The sequence below is a fragment of the Haliotis cracherodii genome, unplaced genomic scaffold (genome assembly GCF_022045235.1).
Source record: "Haliotis cracherodii isolate W230 unplaced genomic scaffold, xgHalCrac1.p SCAF_20, whole genome shotgun sequence".
Classification (NCBI taxonomy): domain Eukaryota; kingdom Metazoa; phylum Mollusca; class Gastropoda; order Lepetellida; family Haliotidae; genus Haliotis; species Haliotis cracherodii.
Genome location: NW_027266276.1, coordinates 8798420 through 8820814, shown reverse-complemented (window position 1 = coordinate 8820814; position 22395 = coordinate 8798420). Strand labels below are relative to the sequence as shown.

The 22395-nt window shown below is 38.5% G+C and overlaps 1 protein-coding gene across 1 annotated transcript; it reads right to left on the bottom strand.

The window, feature by feature from the left end:
* Positions 1-14981: 14981 nt before the first annotated feature.
* Positions 14982-20734, bottom strand: LOC139470185 (uncharacterized). The gene is made up of 5 exons (XM_071252497.1): positions 20540-20734; positions 20198-20225; positions 17009-17209; positions 15526-15644; positions 14982-15119 (listed from the first exon to the last, which is right to left on the bottom strand). The coding sequence occupies exons 1-5, from the start codon at positions 20732-20734 to the stop codon at positions 14982-14984; spliced, it is 681 nt and encodes a 226-aa protein (XP_071108598.1).
* Between the last annotated feature and the right edge of the window lie 1661 nt (positions 20735-22395).

Here is a 22395-nt window from a genome sequence, read left to right as displayed (position 1 = left end):
AATGTATTACAAAGTTCACTAAGCCTGCAAATCAATACAAATTACTGCACAGCAATTTCAATGACTGTGAACAATGGAGTCGTAGAACAGTATTCAAAGGCAATACATAATATGATGGCAGTGGTCAGTATCAAATACAAAAGCAATAGCAAAAGTTAGAATTAATCACACACACACATAAATATATACTCACACGCAAAAGAAACGCAAGTGGTTTTAAGCAAATAGGTAACAAACACGGAACCATAAATTGATACGAGTTTTAGCATGTAGTGAAGCCTGATGGTGTTATCAATATTTTTGGTTGCATTTTGGAAGCCCCGAGTAAAAATGAAACATGAAAAACGAATCGCCAAAATGCACCATTTCAATGAATATGTGGGTATCATGCACACATTTATCGCGAAATCGAAAATGCACGAACTGTCACGAACTGTAGTGGGTATAAAACTGTGGCCGATTCTTGGACATACAACTCCTTGGTCAACAATGCCACGCAAATTCAGAGAAACCAGGTTATCGGACGTTTGGAAGCTGGAGAGTATGTCCAAGATGTTGCCCGTCATTTCAACGTTAACATATCCACAATTTACCGTCTCCTGCATCGATACAATGCTACACAGACCACAGATGACCTTCCTCGGAGCGGTCGTCCTAGGGTCACCACACCTCGTCAAGATCAGCAGATTACCCGTCAACACCAGCTACATCCGTTTCTAACAGCAAGTGAAACTGCTCGACAGACCATACGAACACACAATCGACACATTAGTTGGGACACTGTGATCCGACGTCTCCGTTGCAACAACCTCAGATGTCGCCGACCAGCACGTCGTCCTGTTCTCCAACCACGGCATAGACAAGCACGACTTTAGTGGGCACAGGGTCAGTCAGAATTTGGCGGCGTCGAGGTGATCGTTTCGCTGACAGAAACGTTGTGGAAAGGGACCAATGGGGTAGACCGAGCGTCATGATATGGGCAGGGATTGGACTTAATGCGAGACTTGGACCCATGTGCACTTGTTGGATGAGGTTCAAAGGCGTCTGCACAATGTGCGCCCAGTCCCTACAACTGCCGATGAACTACGCACAGCTACTCTGGATGTGTGTAGAAGGATCCCTAGGGCCTTCACAAATCGTCTGATCCACTCAATGTACAGGAGATGTGTGGCAGTGATCAGTGCTTATGGTGGTCACACCAAGTATTGACTGACATTTTGGGTATTGAAAAAAACATTTGAAAAAAACAATTCTGTCATCTGCCTTTTAATCCATTAAACTGTCGTCAGTCAAATTTACTTTGACAATCTTGCCCTATTAGTATTTCTTGTCTTTACTGTCGAAAGTTTGGCCCATGGGCGAGAATATTTTCTTTTACTGAAAACTCATGTTTTTGTTTCGCAAATATTTAACTTGTATTCCATCAAGTATCATACACAATGTAACTCATTTTAACTTAATTCAACGATTTTATGGCGATATTGAAATAGTTCGCCCATGGGCGAGAAAAAGGTTTGGCACATGGGCGAGAATATTTTCCAATACACAAAACTTATGTGTTTGTTTCGCAAATATATTTTAATGCATTCCTTCACGTATCATGACACAAAATTTAACTCATTTAAACTTAATTCAACGATTTTATGGCGATATTGAAATAGTTCGCCCATGGGCGAGAAAAAGGCTTTGCCCATGGGCGAGAATATTTTCCTTTAAACAAAACTTATGTGTTTTTTTCGCAAATACTTAACTTGTATTCCATCAAGTACCATACACAAAATTTAACTCATTTTAACTTAATTCAACGATTTTATAGCGGTATTGAAAGATTTCGCACATGGGCGAGAAAAAGGTTTGGCCCATCGGCGAGAATATTTTCCTTTGCTCAAAAGTTTTAGTTTTGCAAATACATTAAGGGATTATAAGCATGACACATGATTCTACTCATTTTAACTTAATCAAATAATTTTTGGCGTTATTAAATATTTCGCCCATGTTTTCGTCAGTCCCTTTAAAGAATTAACTAATTGTTTACAAAGTATATTGTATCATGTGAAACACACTTTGTATTTATCATTACATTACTATTTTAAAAGGGCATTTGGTTGGATGTTTCCTTTGCAGAAGTTTTACAAATTTCACCTTTTTTACATATTGCAATGATCCTTAATGAACCCGGCCTTATCTGTCAAAACGTTTTGACAGTTTATCATACAAATTCATGCGCGTGTACACCAATTCATTGGCGTTATTTTTCAACGAATTAAAGTTTAGTTTGTTTCTTTTTCACTTCCCATTTTATGTCTCGTTAATACATCACACTTGGAAATTAAGTGACAATAGATATGCAATATACAGGTGCACGTGCGCGTATTTAATGGGGGGAAAACGATTCGTCTTTTATTGCATAACGTCTAGCTGAATATCTCACATTCTAACGAAATCTCGAAATAATTATTTCATTATATGCGGTGCGATGTTTACATGCGATTGAGTGAATATTATGACACTAAAGCAACTTTTAAATGTATTGTCACTTTTGGTATGAAAATGGTAACAGTTCAGAAAAAAACAACAGCCTTCTTATGATAATTCTCATATTGTCATTAGTACGATGTATCTAATTACAGTGTCGGCATTATTTACAGGTGATTCTACAATACCTGCTCTCGGTCAATTACGATCTACCACACCACGCGCGAATAAACAGTTATGCAGGTGTTGCTGTGGGCAAGTACCTAGCCTGTATATGTATCTTTTTTTGTGGATACATGTATTACGTATGTTACCTTCCTTATATCAGCTAACAGCCCTGTTTGTGAAAATATGTACTAGACATAAGATTTATAGACTAATAAAATCAGTTGTAAGACCGCATAGACCATAAAACCGAATAAATATGTCTTGGTATCATCGCTTGTGTATTAGATAATGGTAATGACCTGAAATGTTTTACCGTTAGATTAGGAAGAAGAGACATTAAAGTGTTTTTTAATACTTTGGAACATGAGCAATAAGATGTAGCAACATAAACATGCATGGAATGGAATAGGGAAAATGGTGAAAACAAATTGAAATAGATTTTAAAAATACATTATTGTAATAAATAACTTGCAAAAGCCGTGCCCAAAATTGTTTGACCGTGTTTTGTGCGTTGTAGACTGACGGCTAGCGAGTAATTGTCATGCTGTACGGATGGTTCCATATACAAATTCAGATATGCAACCAGTATAAAACTGAGAACTGAGATGCCAAGTATCACCCGCATTCACACATGGAAGCAAAATACTTGTATGTATGCCCTCTCCTCTGAAAAATGTATCACTAAAGTATTTGCATTGTAATAATAAATCTTGGTAAATTTGGTAGGTCTCCGACAGATTTGATTTTCAGTTATTTTACACCTTTGATTGATACGGATTACGTAAATGTAGTCTAGTCACTGTCTCTAATGTATCTGCTTGGTTAGAAATTTCAAATGTCCTGATATAGCACTGTTCCTAAAATAAGCCAGTTTCTTTTATCGGGTATAAATAGTTGATTTGTCTTGTCACGCAGTCATTTATACTTGATCGAATTATTTCCACGAAAGATTTCGGCAGAGGGTTCTGCATTTTTATTATATACATGTATTGTTAATTGTAGAAGATGCTTACATCACTGTATCTCAGAACGCAAAACTGATAACATTCAAACATGTAATTAGTACACAGTTAATTGTTACATATAATTTGCTGCATATTCCTTTTTAAACAAAAAGCCTACATGTATACTGAAACCAGGGTGAGGGCACAGTAAGGTTAAACCGTGTCCACCAGACAATCTCAGGTGGCTAACGCCATATCTCCCACCAAGTCAGCTCTATTATTTTTTTACATTTTGAATAAAAGGAATTTTTAAAAAATCATATTTAACAAACCTACACATTACCAAATACAAAACTTTATAATCCTTTCTAGACTTCGTTCCAATTAACCTGGATCATAAAACTCGCTCGCGAATACGACTTTAAAGTGAATACATCTACAGTGTACATGTAACTTTTAACTGTATCATATATACTCATGAATAGCATATATTTTCGTTCCTAATTCGAATGAGCACATTCTGGGGCTATATCTGCAAAAGGACAGACAAAATATTTCTTTGTACAATGCAAACGATACAAACGTAGCGGCTGATAAAAGAGACAATGACTTAATAATCTGCAATATATCATTTGTTCTCGTTTAATCTATTGTACATATTGAAGTGATTGTAAAGTTTCAAGGAGAACTTAAATGTTGTTGTATTATGAATGAATTTATAATATCAAAAGCGAAAAACAGTCACCATATGGGATGAACATGTATAACTTGTCTTCCAGCACCACGCTTGTGCCGAGGCCCGTGGTCATAAAACTAATCGGCCCCATAAAAGGAGCAGCTAGTTTCGCAGATACTTGCTATAGTTCACTCCCAATTGTAAGGCGACCTAATCATCAGACAGACCAGTCAAGTGTGACCAGTGTACCTGCCTGGTCTTACCTCCTTATTACTGAGCTGCCCAATATAGTCCAGTAATTAAAAGGTCCAGGTTCAACAAAATTGACGGAAAAGGTTTATTGCTTGATTTTGGTGTCTTGGCACCTATACATTAAAATAAAAAATAGTTTACCAAAATCGGACATGGTGAACCATCCGAAAATAGGACAAATCCAAGATGGCCGCCAACAAAAGTAATAATAGTCATAAACGTGGAACCAATAACAAAAAACCCATTTATGTTGAGTCTATCTATATTAGCTTGCCAGGATAAATGCAAAGGAATGTATATTTAACAATTTTGAAAGGAAAATTCACATAGAAATGTAAAATAATGCTTCAAAATGACGAAAAAGTACATAAATTTGTTAATATCAGTAATTCTTGCAGAACATGAACCGATTTATTATAATGTTCACGTTTTGCATATAAAATCATGCAGTTTTTTGTCTTCACATAAATAATCAAGTTAGAAACAAATATAATTGAAAAAACCCTAAGTATTCCCTTCTTCAAAATGGCGGCCGAGCATTCAATGTTTTAAAGATAGACCTCAAGAACATAAAGGTATGTATAAGCTATTTTTCTTTTAGAGCTAAAATGAAAACTTGTATAACATATAGTTGATTGGCTCTAGAGAGGAATAACTGATGAAAATATGAACAAATATAAATATGAAATTTGAAACAAAGCCTTAAAATTAACATCAACATTTGTTTAAAGGAAAATCAAGGGAGATAATCCAAACTCCGGGAAGCAGTTATTTTTCTCAAATGGTATTACCTTCTCAGAAACTTTATTAAAAGTTAATTCAGAAGATATAATCAAGACATTTAGCACAAAAATCATTTGCTATAATCGGAAAAGCAACATTTGTATCTGGACACATGTCAACCATATTTCTATCAACTGTTACTATTCGCAGGTGACTATTCTCAACTGAAGGTGACCTATGTAGATCACAGATGGCGACTTGTTTGCTATGTATGGAACCAGTTAACCTGGACAAACCCCAGGATTATGTGAAGTTGACAGCAAAATGCTGCTGTAAATTCGATGCACCAGACATCATATACAACTGTAGCCTGTTGGTACACAGACAGTGTCGAAGTATGCATAAAAATCCAAAGGCAATCAAAGTAGCTGAAACCTTTTGATCATATGTTTAAGCCTTAAATTTTAAAACTCACTGTTTTCTATGTGGTACTTGTACAAACATCCATATAGAAGTGTACTTCAGCCGTGCGATGGCTCTTCAGTTACTCAACATATGTCTGCAACATACTGTGTCAACAGGCAAGATGATTGGGCCAAGATGGTACAGTCAAGTATTGTGCCCATATACAATCTACCAGCTGAAGAAGCTATCCATCACCATGCTTGTGATAAGAATTTTCGGAGAGGGACAAGTATACCTGCAGCTTATATTGAACATGGGGAGGCTCCACCAAAGAAACGGAGACTTGGTCGACTGAAGTGTACATCATGTATGTCCTAGATGACAGCATTTGAGATTGCCATTTATTACTTGGAAGAGAATGATGATGAATCGATTCCTTTGGACAATTTGCATCACATTATGAAGTCAATGAGTGCACTGAGTGATGATCAACTACACACTACATCTCAGCTGAAAAGGGAATTCATGAATCACTATGGGAACAAGGTATTCATAACTAATCAGGCAACAACCTAACATTGCATCTCTTACGGCATATGAAAATGTTGCAAAGGTGGACAAATCCGACATGGACAGTTTGATTAAAGTTGGAGGAGGATACATTCATACGCAGGTAGAGAGCATGTCGAAACATGTTGATGTCTATATCGACAATGAGCAGATGACATTGATTGACACCAATCTTGAGTACCTCACACATGCATTACGCATACTCCTTCAAGCTATCATCAAGAGCTGAGCTGCATCATTGGGTCAGGCTATAATGCATTCGAAATGTCCCCATCATTTCTGCCTCCTCGACAAGTTTGACAAAGTATCACACTATAACACATATATGGTCATCGTAATTTAGTGGATATGATAAGCCAACTCGGTTTCAGCTCCTCGTAAATTTAGAAAATTCTCGGTGACCACTCATGGTGTTCACCTAATCAGAGACATTGCAGATACATTCGTGCAATACCAGGCTGGTTATATAGATCATGCCAGCTAAAGGTTTGATGGGACTGGCTCAATCCATGCCATGGGCGAGATGGTGAGACGGAGGGTACCAAGAGTTAAGGTGGACTTGGATGATGTTAAAAAAATCAACAGTGTCAAACCATTCTCACAAAGAGAACATTATCTATTCACCAATTGGTGACTTCTGTAATGATGAAAAAAATAGCAAACTAGATAATTTGTGGAGTGCGCCACTTCTGTGTGTGTTGACCACTGTGTTCCGGTTGCATGCAGTTGCTCCATTCTAACATTCCATACCCTAGGAAGAGCTCTGAGATATTCTTGTTCATTATCAACGTGACACCAAGTGACGAATCCTGTGGCAGATCAACGCTGGAGTATATTTCCAAATATGCCAGACGACATGGAATCACACCGGTTATTACAATCGACCAGCAACTTTGGTGAATTGCATACATGATCATCGAATCACGGCCAGCTGAGAGCCCCTTGCATCAAATAGCCCTGGTCTTGGGGGGATTCCATACTTAGATGAGTTTTGTGGATACAGTTGGAAATCTGATGGCTGGATCTGGGTTAAAGGAGATCATCACTCAAGTATATTCAGAGGGTAGTACAGATCAGATGTTGTCCGGCAAATCTGTGTCACAAGCTGTGCAGGCTCATTTCTTGAGGAAGCACTTCTGCAATGCTCTTATCGATCGTGTTTGATGGTTATTGTGGTGTTTTTTTACCAAGGATGAGACCCATCAGAGAAGAACTGGAAGTGAGATTGGAGTGGATGTGGATTTCACACCAGACTTGATTCTGGAAATGAAGAAAAAGCCCTTTTGGCAAATGAAAGAAACAAACAGAAATTCATCACTCTGTTGGAGTCAAAAATCGAAAAAGGTGGGTTTTCAGATTAAACACTCATCCAGAGATGCTGACTATGACATTTCAATGTCTGCCTCTACATTGGCTCAAACACAGCCTGTGGTAGTGGTAGAGAATGACAGCGGCCTTCTCATCCTGTTGCAATATCACTTCAGACCCGATACCATGAAGCCATCTTTCTTCAGACAAGTACAAAGATCACTGACATCTTCATCCTACAGATGATCCTTGATCCTAATCTCAGCCATTCTTTGCTCTTTGTACATGCATTGTCAGGGACCGACACAACATCGAGGCCAAATGGCATAGGGATGGTCTCAGGAATATTCAAAGGTTTTTAATGGTGACAGGTGGAAACCATGCAGAAATCGAGCAGGCTGGTAATCAGGCACTTGCAATCCTCTGCGGTTGTATGCCTGGCTTGGATTTGAATTCTGAACGTGTGACAAAATTCACTGAGAAGGTATGTATCAAATTACCTACCCCTTCGACACCTTCCACCGACATCAGATGCTGCCAGATTACCCAACCAACGAGTCTGACTCCAAGTGCAGACCTGGCTAGGCAACAATATGGATGCGACAGAATGGGGCTGGACGTTTCACAAGAGCAACAAGGGCACTATATTGAAACCAATCACAAGGCACCAAGCTGTCACTCTTAAATTTCTGTTGAAAATAATCAGATACAATTGCACTGGAAAGTGGGATGAAAACACATGTTCATGCAGAAAAAAATTGTCTACAGTGTACCTCAGCATGTGGACAATGCAAAGGGATGACATGTTCAAATGGACCAAGTCATGACTTCTCTGACATTTCTGAATAATCGTCTCTTCATGTCCAGAATATGAGTGTGAATATAAAGACTGTTTTGAACTTTAGACATTTAAATTGATAGTAAGTTTTACTTGTAAACTGTAGTATTGCAGGGTTATTCCCTCTTTATAAGCCCGTGTTAAGTATTTTGTAGTCCGATATGGAACAATTGCATTTTTTTCACATTTCGGGCAGCTGTAATTTATTTCTGTGTAAGATTTCACTTTAAAATTGTTAAATATATATTCCCCTGTCTTAATCTTATGAAGTTGATTATAAACAGAGTCATTATCCATGTTTAGATTTTGATTGATTCTCTTTATTTTGACTTTTTCGATTTTCGTTTGTATTGATGGCGGCCATCTTGGATTTGACCTATTTTGGGTGTTTCCCCAAGTCAAATTTTGGTAAACTATTTTTTTTTTTAAAGTAGACCTATCAAGGCAGTGAAATGTGTTAAAAAACCTTTTCCGTCAATTTTGTTGAACCTTCATGAAAAATAAACCTTTAATTACCGGACTAATACTGTCATACTGAGTGATAGAGATTAACCAGATTATGATTGTGTTTGTAAGTTGCGTTTGATCTGTGTCGGGTTGCAGTTGTTTTTTTAGGCAAGACCAGGGGTAGTTTTTTCAATGAAACCTTTCAACCGTTGAGTTTGTTTTGCATTCATGTCATCAAATACATTGTTAGGTAGAATAATAACACGTTATATAGATTAAACATCTCCCTAACCTTAGTATAATATCACATGTACTCTAAGTACCGTACTATATTACTTTGAGGAGACATTGAGTAGGCATTGTATGCTGTCGGAATGACTTTACGCAAATTCCTGCATCAATGGACCCGTGAAGATCCGGGGTAGAACAGATCTTCAACAACCCATTCTTGCCGTAAAAGGGCGACAGCGCTTGTCGTAAGAGGCGTCTAACGGGATCGGGTGGTCAGGTTCGCTCATATAGCTGAAATATTGCTAAGTGCGGCGTTAAACAACTAACCAACAAACACAACTTTGAGGAATTCACAACAATCACTATGACGAGGTATGCATATCTTGCAATCAACCTGAATCCAGTTACTGGAATGTCAAACCCGGGCTTGGTTAAAACAAGAATTGCAGTTAGATCCGCTACATGTTGTAGATCTCCTGTAGTCAAGAGATGCAATACCGAGGCAGCAATGTCAATTTATGAGGGACAGACAACTACTCCAACATATATAACATACACATAAATAGGTGTTTCGATGGTTATTCTTCCTATTATTTTGTACTAAAAATAGTTAGCCATTTGGTAACTTGTGATCTTAATAAGCACATATAACGTTAAAATATGGTGTCCAACAAAATTGACAGTTCCTTGGCTGCTGGAATAAGAAGGGATGATGGTACAATGTTTTACTTAGACACTTTTATACATGTTTTAATGTACATACGATGTCTCATAAGCCTGTAAAGGCTGGGTGCAATAATGATGATAATTGTTTATATTGTATATGTTATTTGCACGTGACATCTTAATATTTCTCTTTCTCTCTCTCTCTCTCTCTCTCTCTCTCTCTCTCTCTCTCTATATATATATATATATATATATATATATATATATAGAGAGAGAGAGAGAGAGAGAGAGAGAGAGAGAGAGAGAGAGAGAGAGAGAGAGAGAGACTATATATATAAACAGATTAGCCAAAGATAAAAATGAAATTATATCATGTACGAAAATAGAAATCATATCAACACAACAAGAGAAAGTGTATGAGTACTAAAACTTGCAATAGATATGTGTACCCTACGTACACACATGAGTCCCATTCGACAGTCTACAACACCCGAATCACTGTCAAACAAGTTTGGGTACCCCTTGTGTTCAGGCAAGTTATTTAATTCAATCATTTTGTATAAAAATCCTTTTCAATTTTCACCATTTTCCCTATTCCATTCCATGCATGTTTATGTTGCTACATCTTATTGCTCATGTTCCCAAATATTATAAAACACTTTAATGTCTCTCCTTCCTAATCTCACGTTATAACATTTCAGGTCATTACCATCATCTTATACACAAGAGATGAGAACAAGACATATTAAATTCGGTTTTATGGTCTATGCGGTCTTACAATTGATTTTATTAGTCTATAAATCTTATGTCTAGTACATTTTTTCACAAACAGGGCTGTTAGCTGATATAAGGAAGGTAACATCCAGTTGAATTCCCAGTTGACGTATTTACTATTTTTTTAATCAAATATGAGAACTGTATACGACATACGTTAGTCTCTCAACAACGTTTCTACAATTAATATTTTGAATAAGCCGTTGATATGCCAGTTGTGACAGGGACGATGGTATGGTAGCTGTAGCAGACAGATTGACAGTCGTTGTTGTGTGCGTCACTAGGTAATTAGTACGGCATTGACCTTGATGATTGTTACTACACTTTGAGGATGACCTCTGTGGCCAGTGGCGGACGTAATTCAAACTCCTTCCACACTGACACCGCATCAAATATATTTGTGTACCGATTACATAACTCTTACGGACAGGGTGGGGTGGTAGTTCACCGGACGACACTGTGTATATTGGGCGGCTCCTTTGATATCTCCTCCAAACATACTTTTATTGAATGGCCCATCAAACGATGATACACATCTCGTTGAATATATCAAGGCACTAATTCATCTTTCATAAACTTTTTTGGTCTGTGTGCTTAATATATCCACATATCAACGAAAATACGTAATACATGTATCCACAATAAAAGATACATATACAGGCTAGGTACTTGCCCACAGCAACACCTGCATAACTGTTTATTCGCGCGTGGTGTGGTAGATCGTTATTGACCGAGAGCAGGTATTGTAGAATCACCTGTAAATAATGCCGACACTGTAATTAGATACATCGTACTAATGACAATATGAGAATTATCATAAGAAGGCTGTTGTTTTTTTCTGAACTGTTACCATTTTCATACCAAAAGTGACAATGCATTTAAAAGTTGCTTTAGTGTCATAATATTCACTCAATCGCCTGTAAACATCGCACCGCATATAATGAAATAATTATTTCGAGATTTCGTTAGAATGTGAGATATTCAGCTAGACGTTATGCAATAAAAGACGAATCGTTTTCCCCCCATTAAATACGCGCACGTGTACCTGTATATTGCATTTCTATTGTCACTTAATTTCCAAGTGTGATGTATCAACGAGACATAAAATGGGTAGTGAAATAGAAACAAACTAAACTTTAGTTCGTTGAAAAATAACGCCAATGAATTGGTGTACACGCGCATGAATTTGTATGATAAACTGTCAAAATGTTTTGAGAAATAAGGCCGGGTTCATTAAAGATCGTTGCAATATGTAAAAAAGGTGAAATTTGTAAAACTTCTGCAAAGAAAACATCCAACCAAATGCCCTTTTAAAATAGTAATGTAATGATATAATACAAAGTGTGTTTCACATGATACAATATACTTTGTAAACAATTAGTTCATTTTTTAAAGGCACTGACGAAAACATGGGCGAAATATTTTAATAACGCCAAAAATTAGTTGAATTAAATTAAAATGAGTTGAATCATGTGTCATGCTTATAATCCCTTAATGTATTTGCGAAACTAAAACTGTTGAGCAAAGGAAAATATTCTCGCCGATGGGCCAAACCTTTTTCTCGCCCATGGGCGAACTATTTCAGTATCGTTATAAAATCGTTGAATTAAGTTTAAATGAGTTAAATTTTGTGTCATGATACGTGAAGGAATGCATTAAAATATATTTGCGAAACAAACACATAAGTTTTGTGTATTGGAAAATATTCTCGCCCTTGTGCCAAACCTTTTTCTCGCCCATGGGCGAACTATTTCAATATCGCTATAAAATCGTTGAATTAAGTTAAAATGAGTTACATTGTGTATGATACTTGATGGAATACAAGTTAAATATTTGCGAAACAAAAACATGAGTTTTCAGTAAAGGAAATTAAATATTCTCGCCCTTGGGCCAAACTTTCGACAGTAAAGACAAGAAATACTAATAGGGCAAGATTGACAAAATAAATTTGACTGACGACAGTTTAATGGATTAAAAGGCAGATGACAGAATTGTTTTTTTCAAATGTTTTTTTCTATTCCCAAAATGTCAGTCAATACTTGGTGTGACCACCATTAGCACTGATCACTGTCACACATCTCCTGTACATTGAGTGGATCAGACGATTTGTGAAGGCCCTAGGGATCCTTCTACACACATCCAGAGTAGCTGTGCGTAGTTCATCGGCAGTTGTAGGGACTGGGCGCACATTGTGCAGACGCCTTTGAACCTCATCCAACAAGTGTTCGATGGGGTTCAGATCAGGGCTGAGGGCTGGCCACAGTAGAACACGGATGTTGTGTTGTTGCAGAAAGGCCATGGTAGCTCTGGCAACATGGGGACGAGCGATGTCCTGCTGGAAAATGTGTTGTTGGTGTTGTGCAAAAAAATGGAACAATGTGGGGTCTGATCATTTTTGCGGTATACCGCTGAGCAGTGACGCCGTGTCCCCGACCTTGACCAACATTCAGAATGCACATGGGTCCAAGTCTCGCATTAAGTCCAATCCCTGCCCATATCATGACGCTCGGTCTACCCCATGGGTCCCTTTCCACAACGTTTCTGTCAGCGAAACGATCACCTCGACGCCGCCAAATTCTGACTGACCCTGTGCCCACTGAAGTCGTGCTTGTCGATGCCGTGGTTGGAGAACAGGACGACGTGCTGGTCGGCGACATCTGAGGTTGTTGCAACGGAGACGTCGGATCACAGTGTCCCAGCTAATGTGTCGATTGTGTGTTCCTATGGTCTGTCGAGCAGTTTCACTTGCAGTTAGGAACGGATGTAGCTGGTGTTGACGGGTAATCTGCTGATCTTGACGAGGTGTGGTGATCCTAGGACGACCGCTCCGAGGAAGGTCATCTGTGGTCTGTGTAGCATTGTATCGATGCAGGAGACGGTAAATTGTGGATATGTTAACGTTGAAATGACGGGCAACATCTTGGACAGACTCTCCAGCTTCCGAACGTCCGATAACCTGGTTTCTCTGAATTTGCGTGGCATTGTTGACCAAGGAGTTGTAGGTCCAAGAATCGGCCACAGTTTTATACCCACTACAGTTCGTGACAGTTCGTGCATTTTCGATTTCGCGACAAATGGGTGCATGATACCCACATATTCATTGAAATTGTGCATTTTGGCGATTCGTTTTTCATGTTTCGTTTTTACTCGGAGCTTCCAAAATGCAACCAAAAATATTGATAACACCATCATGCTTCACTACATGCTAAAACTCGTATCAATTTATGGTTCCGTGTTTGTTACCTATTTGCTTAAAACCACTTGCGTTTCTTTTGCGTGTGAGTATATATATATATATATATATATATATATATATATATATATATATGTATATATATATATATATATATATATATATATATATATATATATATATATATATATATATATATATATATATGTGTGTGTGTGTGATTAATTCTAACTTTTGCTATTGCTTTTGTATTTGATACTGACCACTGCCATCATATTATGTATTGCCTTTGAATACTGTACTACGACTCTATTGTTCACTGTCATTGAAATTGCTGTGCAGTAATTTGTATTGATCTGCAGGCTTTGTGAACTTTGTAATACATTTGTTAATTGTATACCACCTGTTGGCTCTTTGTTGGTTTCACACAAAATTATCTTACGTACAGATTTCTGAGTTAAAATATTGTTTTAATTTAGGAATCCACTCGTAACAACACCTTGGGGTTACCTTACACCATTCTCTTATGAGTGGATTACCAAGGCTTGGCTAGATGGGGGAAATGGGCACTGTGGACTTACATCTTGAGTATAAAGGTAAGGGACTTACAGAAATTCTTCACTTCCATAAATAAAAAGGTATTTGAGCTAAGCTAGATAATCCTGAGAAAATTCGTTAATCACTGAATACTAGATAAATGGGGTTATGTTATTTTAATAGATTACCATCGTCGATAAGTTTAGCGCATTACACAAACAGTAAGTCAGTATACTGTTGACGGTTATAAATTGATGATGAGGGATGGCTTGGATTTAGAAAATGTGAATTTAGAAACATGTGAATGTGGGATAATCAGAATGCCGGTTTGCCACGATTCTGTTTCTCGAATGGACAGCACCACACCAGTGCTCGTGGGTTTTATCAAAGGGTTAAAAGTCAGAGGCCTGCATCATTTCCAGCTTCCTGACACTTAAAGCCGTAATATAACTGGAATATTGTTCAATGTGCTGATGAATCCAATTCACTTGACACTGAAACAAGTTCAAGCTGGTGATGTGCACGATTGTAGAATTTGGATATATCATCATGATGCATCATGTTCGAATTGTAGCTGTACGTGACGGGTGTGTAACATACACATGCACAAAGTACTTGACAGTATATACAATTCAGATGGTATTAATGTTTTTTTCAGTGAAAGAAACTGCATTTGTTGAGAGTCATTTTAGGGATAACTATGGCTTACTTATAATCAATGCAATAATTTTAAATTATTATCTCATCAGTTTGATGTGACTTGTTCATATCATTTTAGTCTCCTTGGCACACTCCTGTGTAGGAATCCAGGTTTTCGATTCGTGTGACAACAAGCTGAACGTGCCTGGCTACATGGAAATATTGGTTATATCCAGACTCACGATGGTTGCTAGCTGGCCCAATGAATATCATCTGAAATGGTTTGAAAAATAATCCTCATGAACAGACAGTGAACATTTTCTTCACACAGTCAACCATGTATATATTATTATGTACAGATATTGAAGAACACTACCTGTAATTCCCCAAAATACGAGAATAATCGTCACAATTTTTGTTCTTCCGCTTTCCATAAATACGTTGTCTGTTACTGCATTGTCCCGATGTAGCACAGGATAAGCAAATTACAACAGAGTAAAAAAAATAAGAATAGGAAGGCCAAGACAAACTGGTAACTTAAGAACATATGTTCATGGGATAATAACACGTGTGTTTTAATTAACAGACTAATGCGGTAATTCTAGCACACAAGTCAACACTGGTGCTTTAGTTATGTATCATAAAAAAAAACAATGAAATTTCTTGAGGAGGGGCTTACCTGAACCGGATACTCGGCGAGATTTCTGAAACATGCTAATGGTTCGCCATCTTTAATGATATCTGTTTGTCTCTCAATCGTCCATTTCAGCATGTTGTTGTATTCAAGTGTTGACAATCCTGAAAGGAACACGATATGAGATTATTCAGATAGTACTCTTAACTTATTAATACTTTTCTAAGACGCTGATGTACGATCATTTCACGATCATAAAGTTTTACAATGTCAAGAAAATAGGATATGTTAAGCTGCATCGTTATAAAGCTACGAGGTCATAGTCTTATTCTTCCTGTATATACCAAATGTAACTTAAGATGACCATTTACCCGATGTGTATATTATTATCACATGTTCCAGCATGTATTGGCTGAGCTATATTTCCATCATGGCTAAAGTTTATGTGGCCCTAAAATCATAAATATAACGTGAGGCAAAGTATACACAATTTATTGATAACAACTTTTTTATTTTCCTGTAAAGGCGACGTTTCGGTGTAGATCCTCATACCGTTGTCAGGCTTCAGGTCCTTATACCATTTTCCAGCAAGGATGAATAATGAGTGCTGCTTTTAATAGTATTCCAGTAATATCGCGGCATGGCAGCTTAATGTGGGAGGAAAGCTCGAAGTGATGCAGGTCTCAGACGTTTACCACTTCGATGAAACCTACGAGCACGGGTATGGTGCTGACAAACCTAGAAACATAATCGGGGCGAACCGGGATTCGAACCCACAATCATAGGTTTCTGGCATGCCCAAGGGTCGCAACTCTGCACAGCGAATCGCGGCGCCTTAGACGACTGGGCCACCCATGCCCCCGGATGAATAATAAACATGGTACAGAATATATAATATGTGGATGATAAAAGATGAGAGCGATTAAAATGAGTAGGTTACAAAATAACAGAATGTTAATCAACATGATAGACAGAGAAACACATGATACGGAAGCAAATAAGACAGGAAGACAATTAAACTCTCAATTAAACTTTCATTTATCTCCATTACTGCGCTTTAGTATTAGCACATCAGTCTCGTTTCCTTTGTGTTTTCTTAGTAAATGTATTCTGGACACCTCATGATCAGGCCACCGGAAGTCGATAAATGACATTTTCGTTGATTTTGTACGTCCATTGATCACTTGATCGGACTGTTTACAGGCCGTCGTTTCGTGGTAGTAGTACTGATGTGAGGCGCAGGGCAACAAACACTTACTTTTCTATGCAAATACTCTTGTGCAGGGCATTCTTACCCTTATCGCGAATATCTGGTGTCATCATTGATTTTCACCACTATTTTTCCTTTTATGCCAAATGGAATCTGTTTCGCAAGATAATCGAGGCTTCTTGTTCTCTGGTGTTGACGTTTTATACTTATAACAGCTATTCATTTGATTGACAAGCTTAGCGCCCTCTACAATACTCTTACATGCAATGCAAACATGATCACAAACATAAACAATGTTTAGTTCCTACAGTTTTTTACCTTTCACAGGAAATGTAATTTTGCCCATCAAAAGATTACGATTCCCGAAGGATGACGCAAGCATATCCTTTGTCATGTTGACACCGAGCTCCTGGGCGAAGTCACTGTCGAAGTAGAGGGATGTCACGCTGAACTCATATCCCTTGATTGATAGGAAGCCTGTCAACTGGGGCCAACTGCATGCTTTCTCAACGTCAAGAACTGAAACATGTGCGGAAAACTCAAAATCCAAAATATAAATAAATAAATAGTCACACATCTGAAATGTTTTACCATCAGGTTGTATTTGGAAGACTTATATGTCCTGCAACCATGCGAAGTATATAATGGTCTTAGAAAGCCCTATTCACCATCTGAAAGTTGAATGAGAAGTCGAATTATAATTCACAGCTTCTTTAATTGAACTGTGGTCTGTCCAAGATGAGGTGTCATTAGGGAATAGCGGCTATCTTTGATTTTGCCTTCCTCGTGTGTGTATCAGCAAGACGTTGCATGGGCAACAGCTGGTTGTCCACATCAAGCTGCCCAGGAATACCCCCTGGAGAGGTAGCACTGTCCAGTTCCATGGGAATAAGGGTAACCTTAGCTTCAAGATCTCTCTGGAACCGGGCTCACCATTGCCCCACACTGATGGCACAACCAGGGAATCGGGTGTCTACCGGTGATAAGTCTAGCTTGATTGGTGTAGAATGTAACACCAAGGGCTTTGCTGTCAAGAACTCAATGCCCAGAATGATAAAACCTGGCAGGAGTGGAGAGACTTCTGACCCTCCGACTTGTCACGTCCGACTGGCCTCATCAGGCTCTACGATCCTACCCTCTGTTCCACACAGAAGGCAAAGGACGAGGTCCAGTTCTACGACAAGCTCCAGACCGTCATCAAGAAGGTCACCATTCAAGAACAGCTGTTAATGCTGGCGACTCTAATGAAAGATGATACCTTGAATTCCGGTCCTGTTCTGAGGGACACTACAAATTGGCAAGATGGATAAAATATACTTCTCATACTGTTCTCACAACCACTGCCTGTCTAGCACTTATCCTTCTCCAGGCTAAGCCTCAGCACAAGGGAGTGGACTCTTTTACTGGTGCCCTGAATGATTATATGGTCACAGAGCCTCCACAGGGAGATGCCAAGCAAAGATGGGGCCATCTGACAGACACCCTCCATGATGCTTCATTCTCAGCCTTTGGGAAGATGCAGGGTGGATTCAGGGTAGCATGACCAAACGGACAACATGAACTACTCAAACAACAGCTGCAGGAAAAATACCTATAAACCTATCACTGATATGTCCCATTTTACTGGAGGTACTCGAATTTCATGTAATGACCTCTTGCTGAGTTGGAGGTTTTACTTCTTAAAAGTAAGACCCATTAGCAGGTCTTACTTTTGAAAGTAAGACTTATTACCGGGTTTTACTTTTGAAAGTAAGACCTCTTATTGGATCTTACTGTTTAAAGTAAAACCTTGCCCTGATTTCGAAACAAACCAAGTTTTCAGTCAAAACCAGATTAAGGACATTAGCAAATTTAGCCCACATGAACGCTTCAGTGTGATATTTTGTACAAAGTTACAGTATAGGTTGAAATCAGACTTTAGTGTTGGAAACATGTAGAAATTTAGTCAGAAAAAATTTGAGTAAGAATTCTCAAGTTTGTTTCGAGAAATCGGAGCCTGTTTCAGATACCTGATTTTCTTAATCCTTCAACAACAAAAAATAAACCAATTTTTCAACAATTCTTTATTTCAGTTGAAATTAATAGTTAATGAATACTGCTTGTCTTTGCATTTTCCACAGTTAACAGAAACTTTTGTTTCTGGTTCAGAAGTTTGAGCAGTTGGTTCAGAATCATCTTTTCTCTTTCTCTCGGGGACAACGCATAACAGGTCGGAAACTGATGCCTTTTGGTCATCTGAAGACCTCTTGTACACCCGAACGGCTTCACTGCTGTGACCTGAAATTCAATAAAATAAATTATTAAACTGAAGAACCAAATTCAATTTATTACAACAGATTCCAATCCTACAAAGTGCGAATGCATTTAAATAGTAGTTATACATACATGCTGCATAAATACATTCTCCAAACTGTACAGTTCAGTATTTAGAGTGGTAATATAGGTTTCTTCTGTGCTGTGAAGTAGAATGCATTAGTTTCCTCGCCTGCTGCCTTACTGCAGTAAAAGAAATAAACATCTTGGAATATTTTCGAATTTTCATCGACACTTACAACATTACTTGATATACAACATAAGTACTAGGATAACATATGACTGCATTCATTCCTTTTTTCGACCGACGCTGGTTAGTACATACAGTGTATATATAAACCATTTTACAAACGATTCATTGTTTACCATTTTTCAAAAAAAATCTTACCAAAGAAGCCTGTATTTTTTTTATAAAGGCGGACATAACATCTCTCCAGGTTCCTTGAAACGAAACAAAAAGTCATCGTCACTCTCTGCTTCATCACTCTTTTCAACGGTTTTGGACTGGGTTATGAACAGTTCTCTGTCGCTGTGTGCCTCATCCATCGCGCCTCCGTCAAATGAATGTTCTAACAGGACACGTGATGCCGCGTAACGAAAATTCCGTGCAGCACGTGCGGCCGTGCGCGCTGTTTTAAAATTAGACAATGCTCCTCGATATACCAGCTGGGTACCACCCAGCGCGGTATAAACAATGCAGTGTTAGGACCGGCAGTACTTGGATAAAGGATACTGTTTTATTTGATCATTAAAATGTAATCTTTTCATTTGACGGTTCATATGTCAGATAAAGTACTCGTCCTCGGTCATGATTGGTCCTTCGCACTGAGGTCCTTATTTTTCCAATCATGACCTCGGCCTCGTACTTTATCCTACACAGAAAGCAGGAGAAGCCAATCTATGTCACATTCATAGACCTCATAAAAACCTTGGACCTTGTGTGCCGAGATTGCTCCTCAGTATTTTGATGAAACAAATAAAACAAGAACCATGTAAAGTACGTAAATACTCCATCGTTTCTTTAAAATATATACCAAACGACCTTGTCATTTATGGTTAATTCCTTACAACCCACCAAGATGACCATTTAACATTACCAACCGGCATATGATGACGGTAGGTATACACTCCGACTGTAAACAAACGTTGATTTATAAATAATAACAATTAACCTGAATTGTTAAGTCAACTTACCAAGAATAATTCGTGGATTCCCGAGTTCCTGTTCAACAAAATACAATTGATTTAAACAAATAACTGAGACACTCCTTTTGCTAAATGTTTTGCACATTCTTGCGAATAGTTTGCTTATCCATTTTACATACCATAAATGAAATCATTTTACAAAACCTGTTCAGGTGTTCTTGTAGTGAGTGAGTGTGTGAGTTGAGAGAAAATCCAGAAGGTGATGCGAAAATTAAAACATATCTTGTTGCGACCATATATTTATGCTAATATATAGACGATGGAATTGTAGTGTATTGGGTGATCGATGTTGTGCTTTGGATTGTGACTTGTTCCCAATAAATTTACAACCTTAAATGAAAAAAGGACATCGATGTCAGATAGATCTTTCACTGTCTCCTGAATGTCCAGTATATCTGCTGTCTCATTCTTCCCTTCCTTAGGGGGCAGGAAGATGTCCACTTGGTATAGAAGGGCGTCTTTACCCTCATCAGCGCTGAGAACCGACCAGGGAAGACACACCAGGGTGATGACGAACAGCAGCATTGTTGCAAATCCTTATGTACAGGCAAGAAAGAGGCTTCGTGAGGCATGTATTTAAGCTCTGTTGAAAATTAAACATCTCTTAGTTCTCTCACAATTTTCTGTGAAACAGTTTCTTAAACTTGTTGAAAATTCAGTAATATTACCTGGGGAAATAACTACGACAAGATGATGTCAACCATATTTCATGCTACAGGGTTATTGCATACATATTCAAACCACATTAATATTGGCCATGTCACAGCAGTCCTAAAAAATATTGTCAGAGGCGAGCCTTGGTGCTCTATGTGCCTGGTGTCTCTGGACGAAAGAATGAGCAATTCTTTCATAACCAGGCTACGCGTGCATCATTTACCCAGCGTACGGCATTTAGCAATATCCTGCACTCAAACACTTCCTCCACCCATTCGTCACCACTCGCCCCTTTTCTGTAACCTGCAAGAAGACTCGTCCCCCTATCGATGAATATTATGTGCGAATATACAACAAACCAATCAGAATGCGCGTATGATTTCAAGTTCTTCGTCAAAGAATCCCTCAGAAATAATTTTTGATTTTACACGTCTTGCATCTAAAAATTTACCCAAGACACAAATAAATGTGTTTAATCATACTGTATAATTCCGGATGTCCAGATGTGCTTTAAATTTCATCTGAAATATATATAATATATGGGGAAATATTTGTGAACCATAACGCAATGCGTTGACAATTGTTTTAGGTATGCCCGTTGGCGCTAAGACGGAACCCGGTCGCAAAAATTGCCATGAGAGGGGCACGAGTCGCTATTCGGCTTGTCCCGGAATAACACGAGTTGGTCACGAATGTTCCTCCACCTTGTTCGTTCCACGACGCCATGTCACGCGCCTGGCGTTGATTCACCTCGGTTGTGGTGTCATGCAGTGCAACTTACTCGGTAAGCACACTGTTTCATGGCTTGCAGTTGCTGCTGTCTGCTAACATAACTGGTGGAAACAAGTTGCAACTCGTACGACAGAAACACTTCAAATCACAATAACCAGCGACACCAAACCCTGCTTATGTTTACATGTGTAAGTTCAGGCCCTCAATACACCTGTGGAATGTTTTAGTCACGTGATTAAATTGTAGCAAATTAATATAAGCAATTTAAAACCTACTTGTTTGGCTTGGGATTGTGGATAACCACAATTAAACGGATAATGAAAAGTAATGATCTATTTAGATAATAAACCACTCATCTTAGTGGTGTTGTATAATGTTCAAACGTAGATATCTGTCTTAACGTAAGGGTGCAGGTAATCAGGTGGAAGATTTAGATCACGGCGAAATGCATGTTATCGATATGGGAACTAAACCTTTCCTATTAATCATGTTATCTCAGGGGTAGCGTCACAAAATTTTGTAAAGCTTTAGTTGGCAACGAAATGCACGTCCTATAGTGCCAGGGGGCACGGGTGGCCCAGTCGTCTAAGGCGCCGCGATTCGCTGTGCAGAGTTGCGTCCCTTGGGCACGCCAGAAACCTGTGATTGTGGGTTCGAATCCCGGTTCGCCCCGATTATGTTTCTAGGTTTGTCAGCACCATACCCGTGCTCGTGGGTTTCACCGGAGTGATAAACGTCTGAGACCTGCATCACTTCGGGCTTTCCTCCCACATTAAGCTTACACGCCGTGATCTAACTGT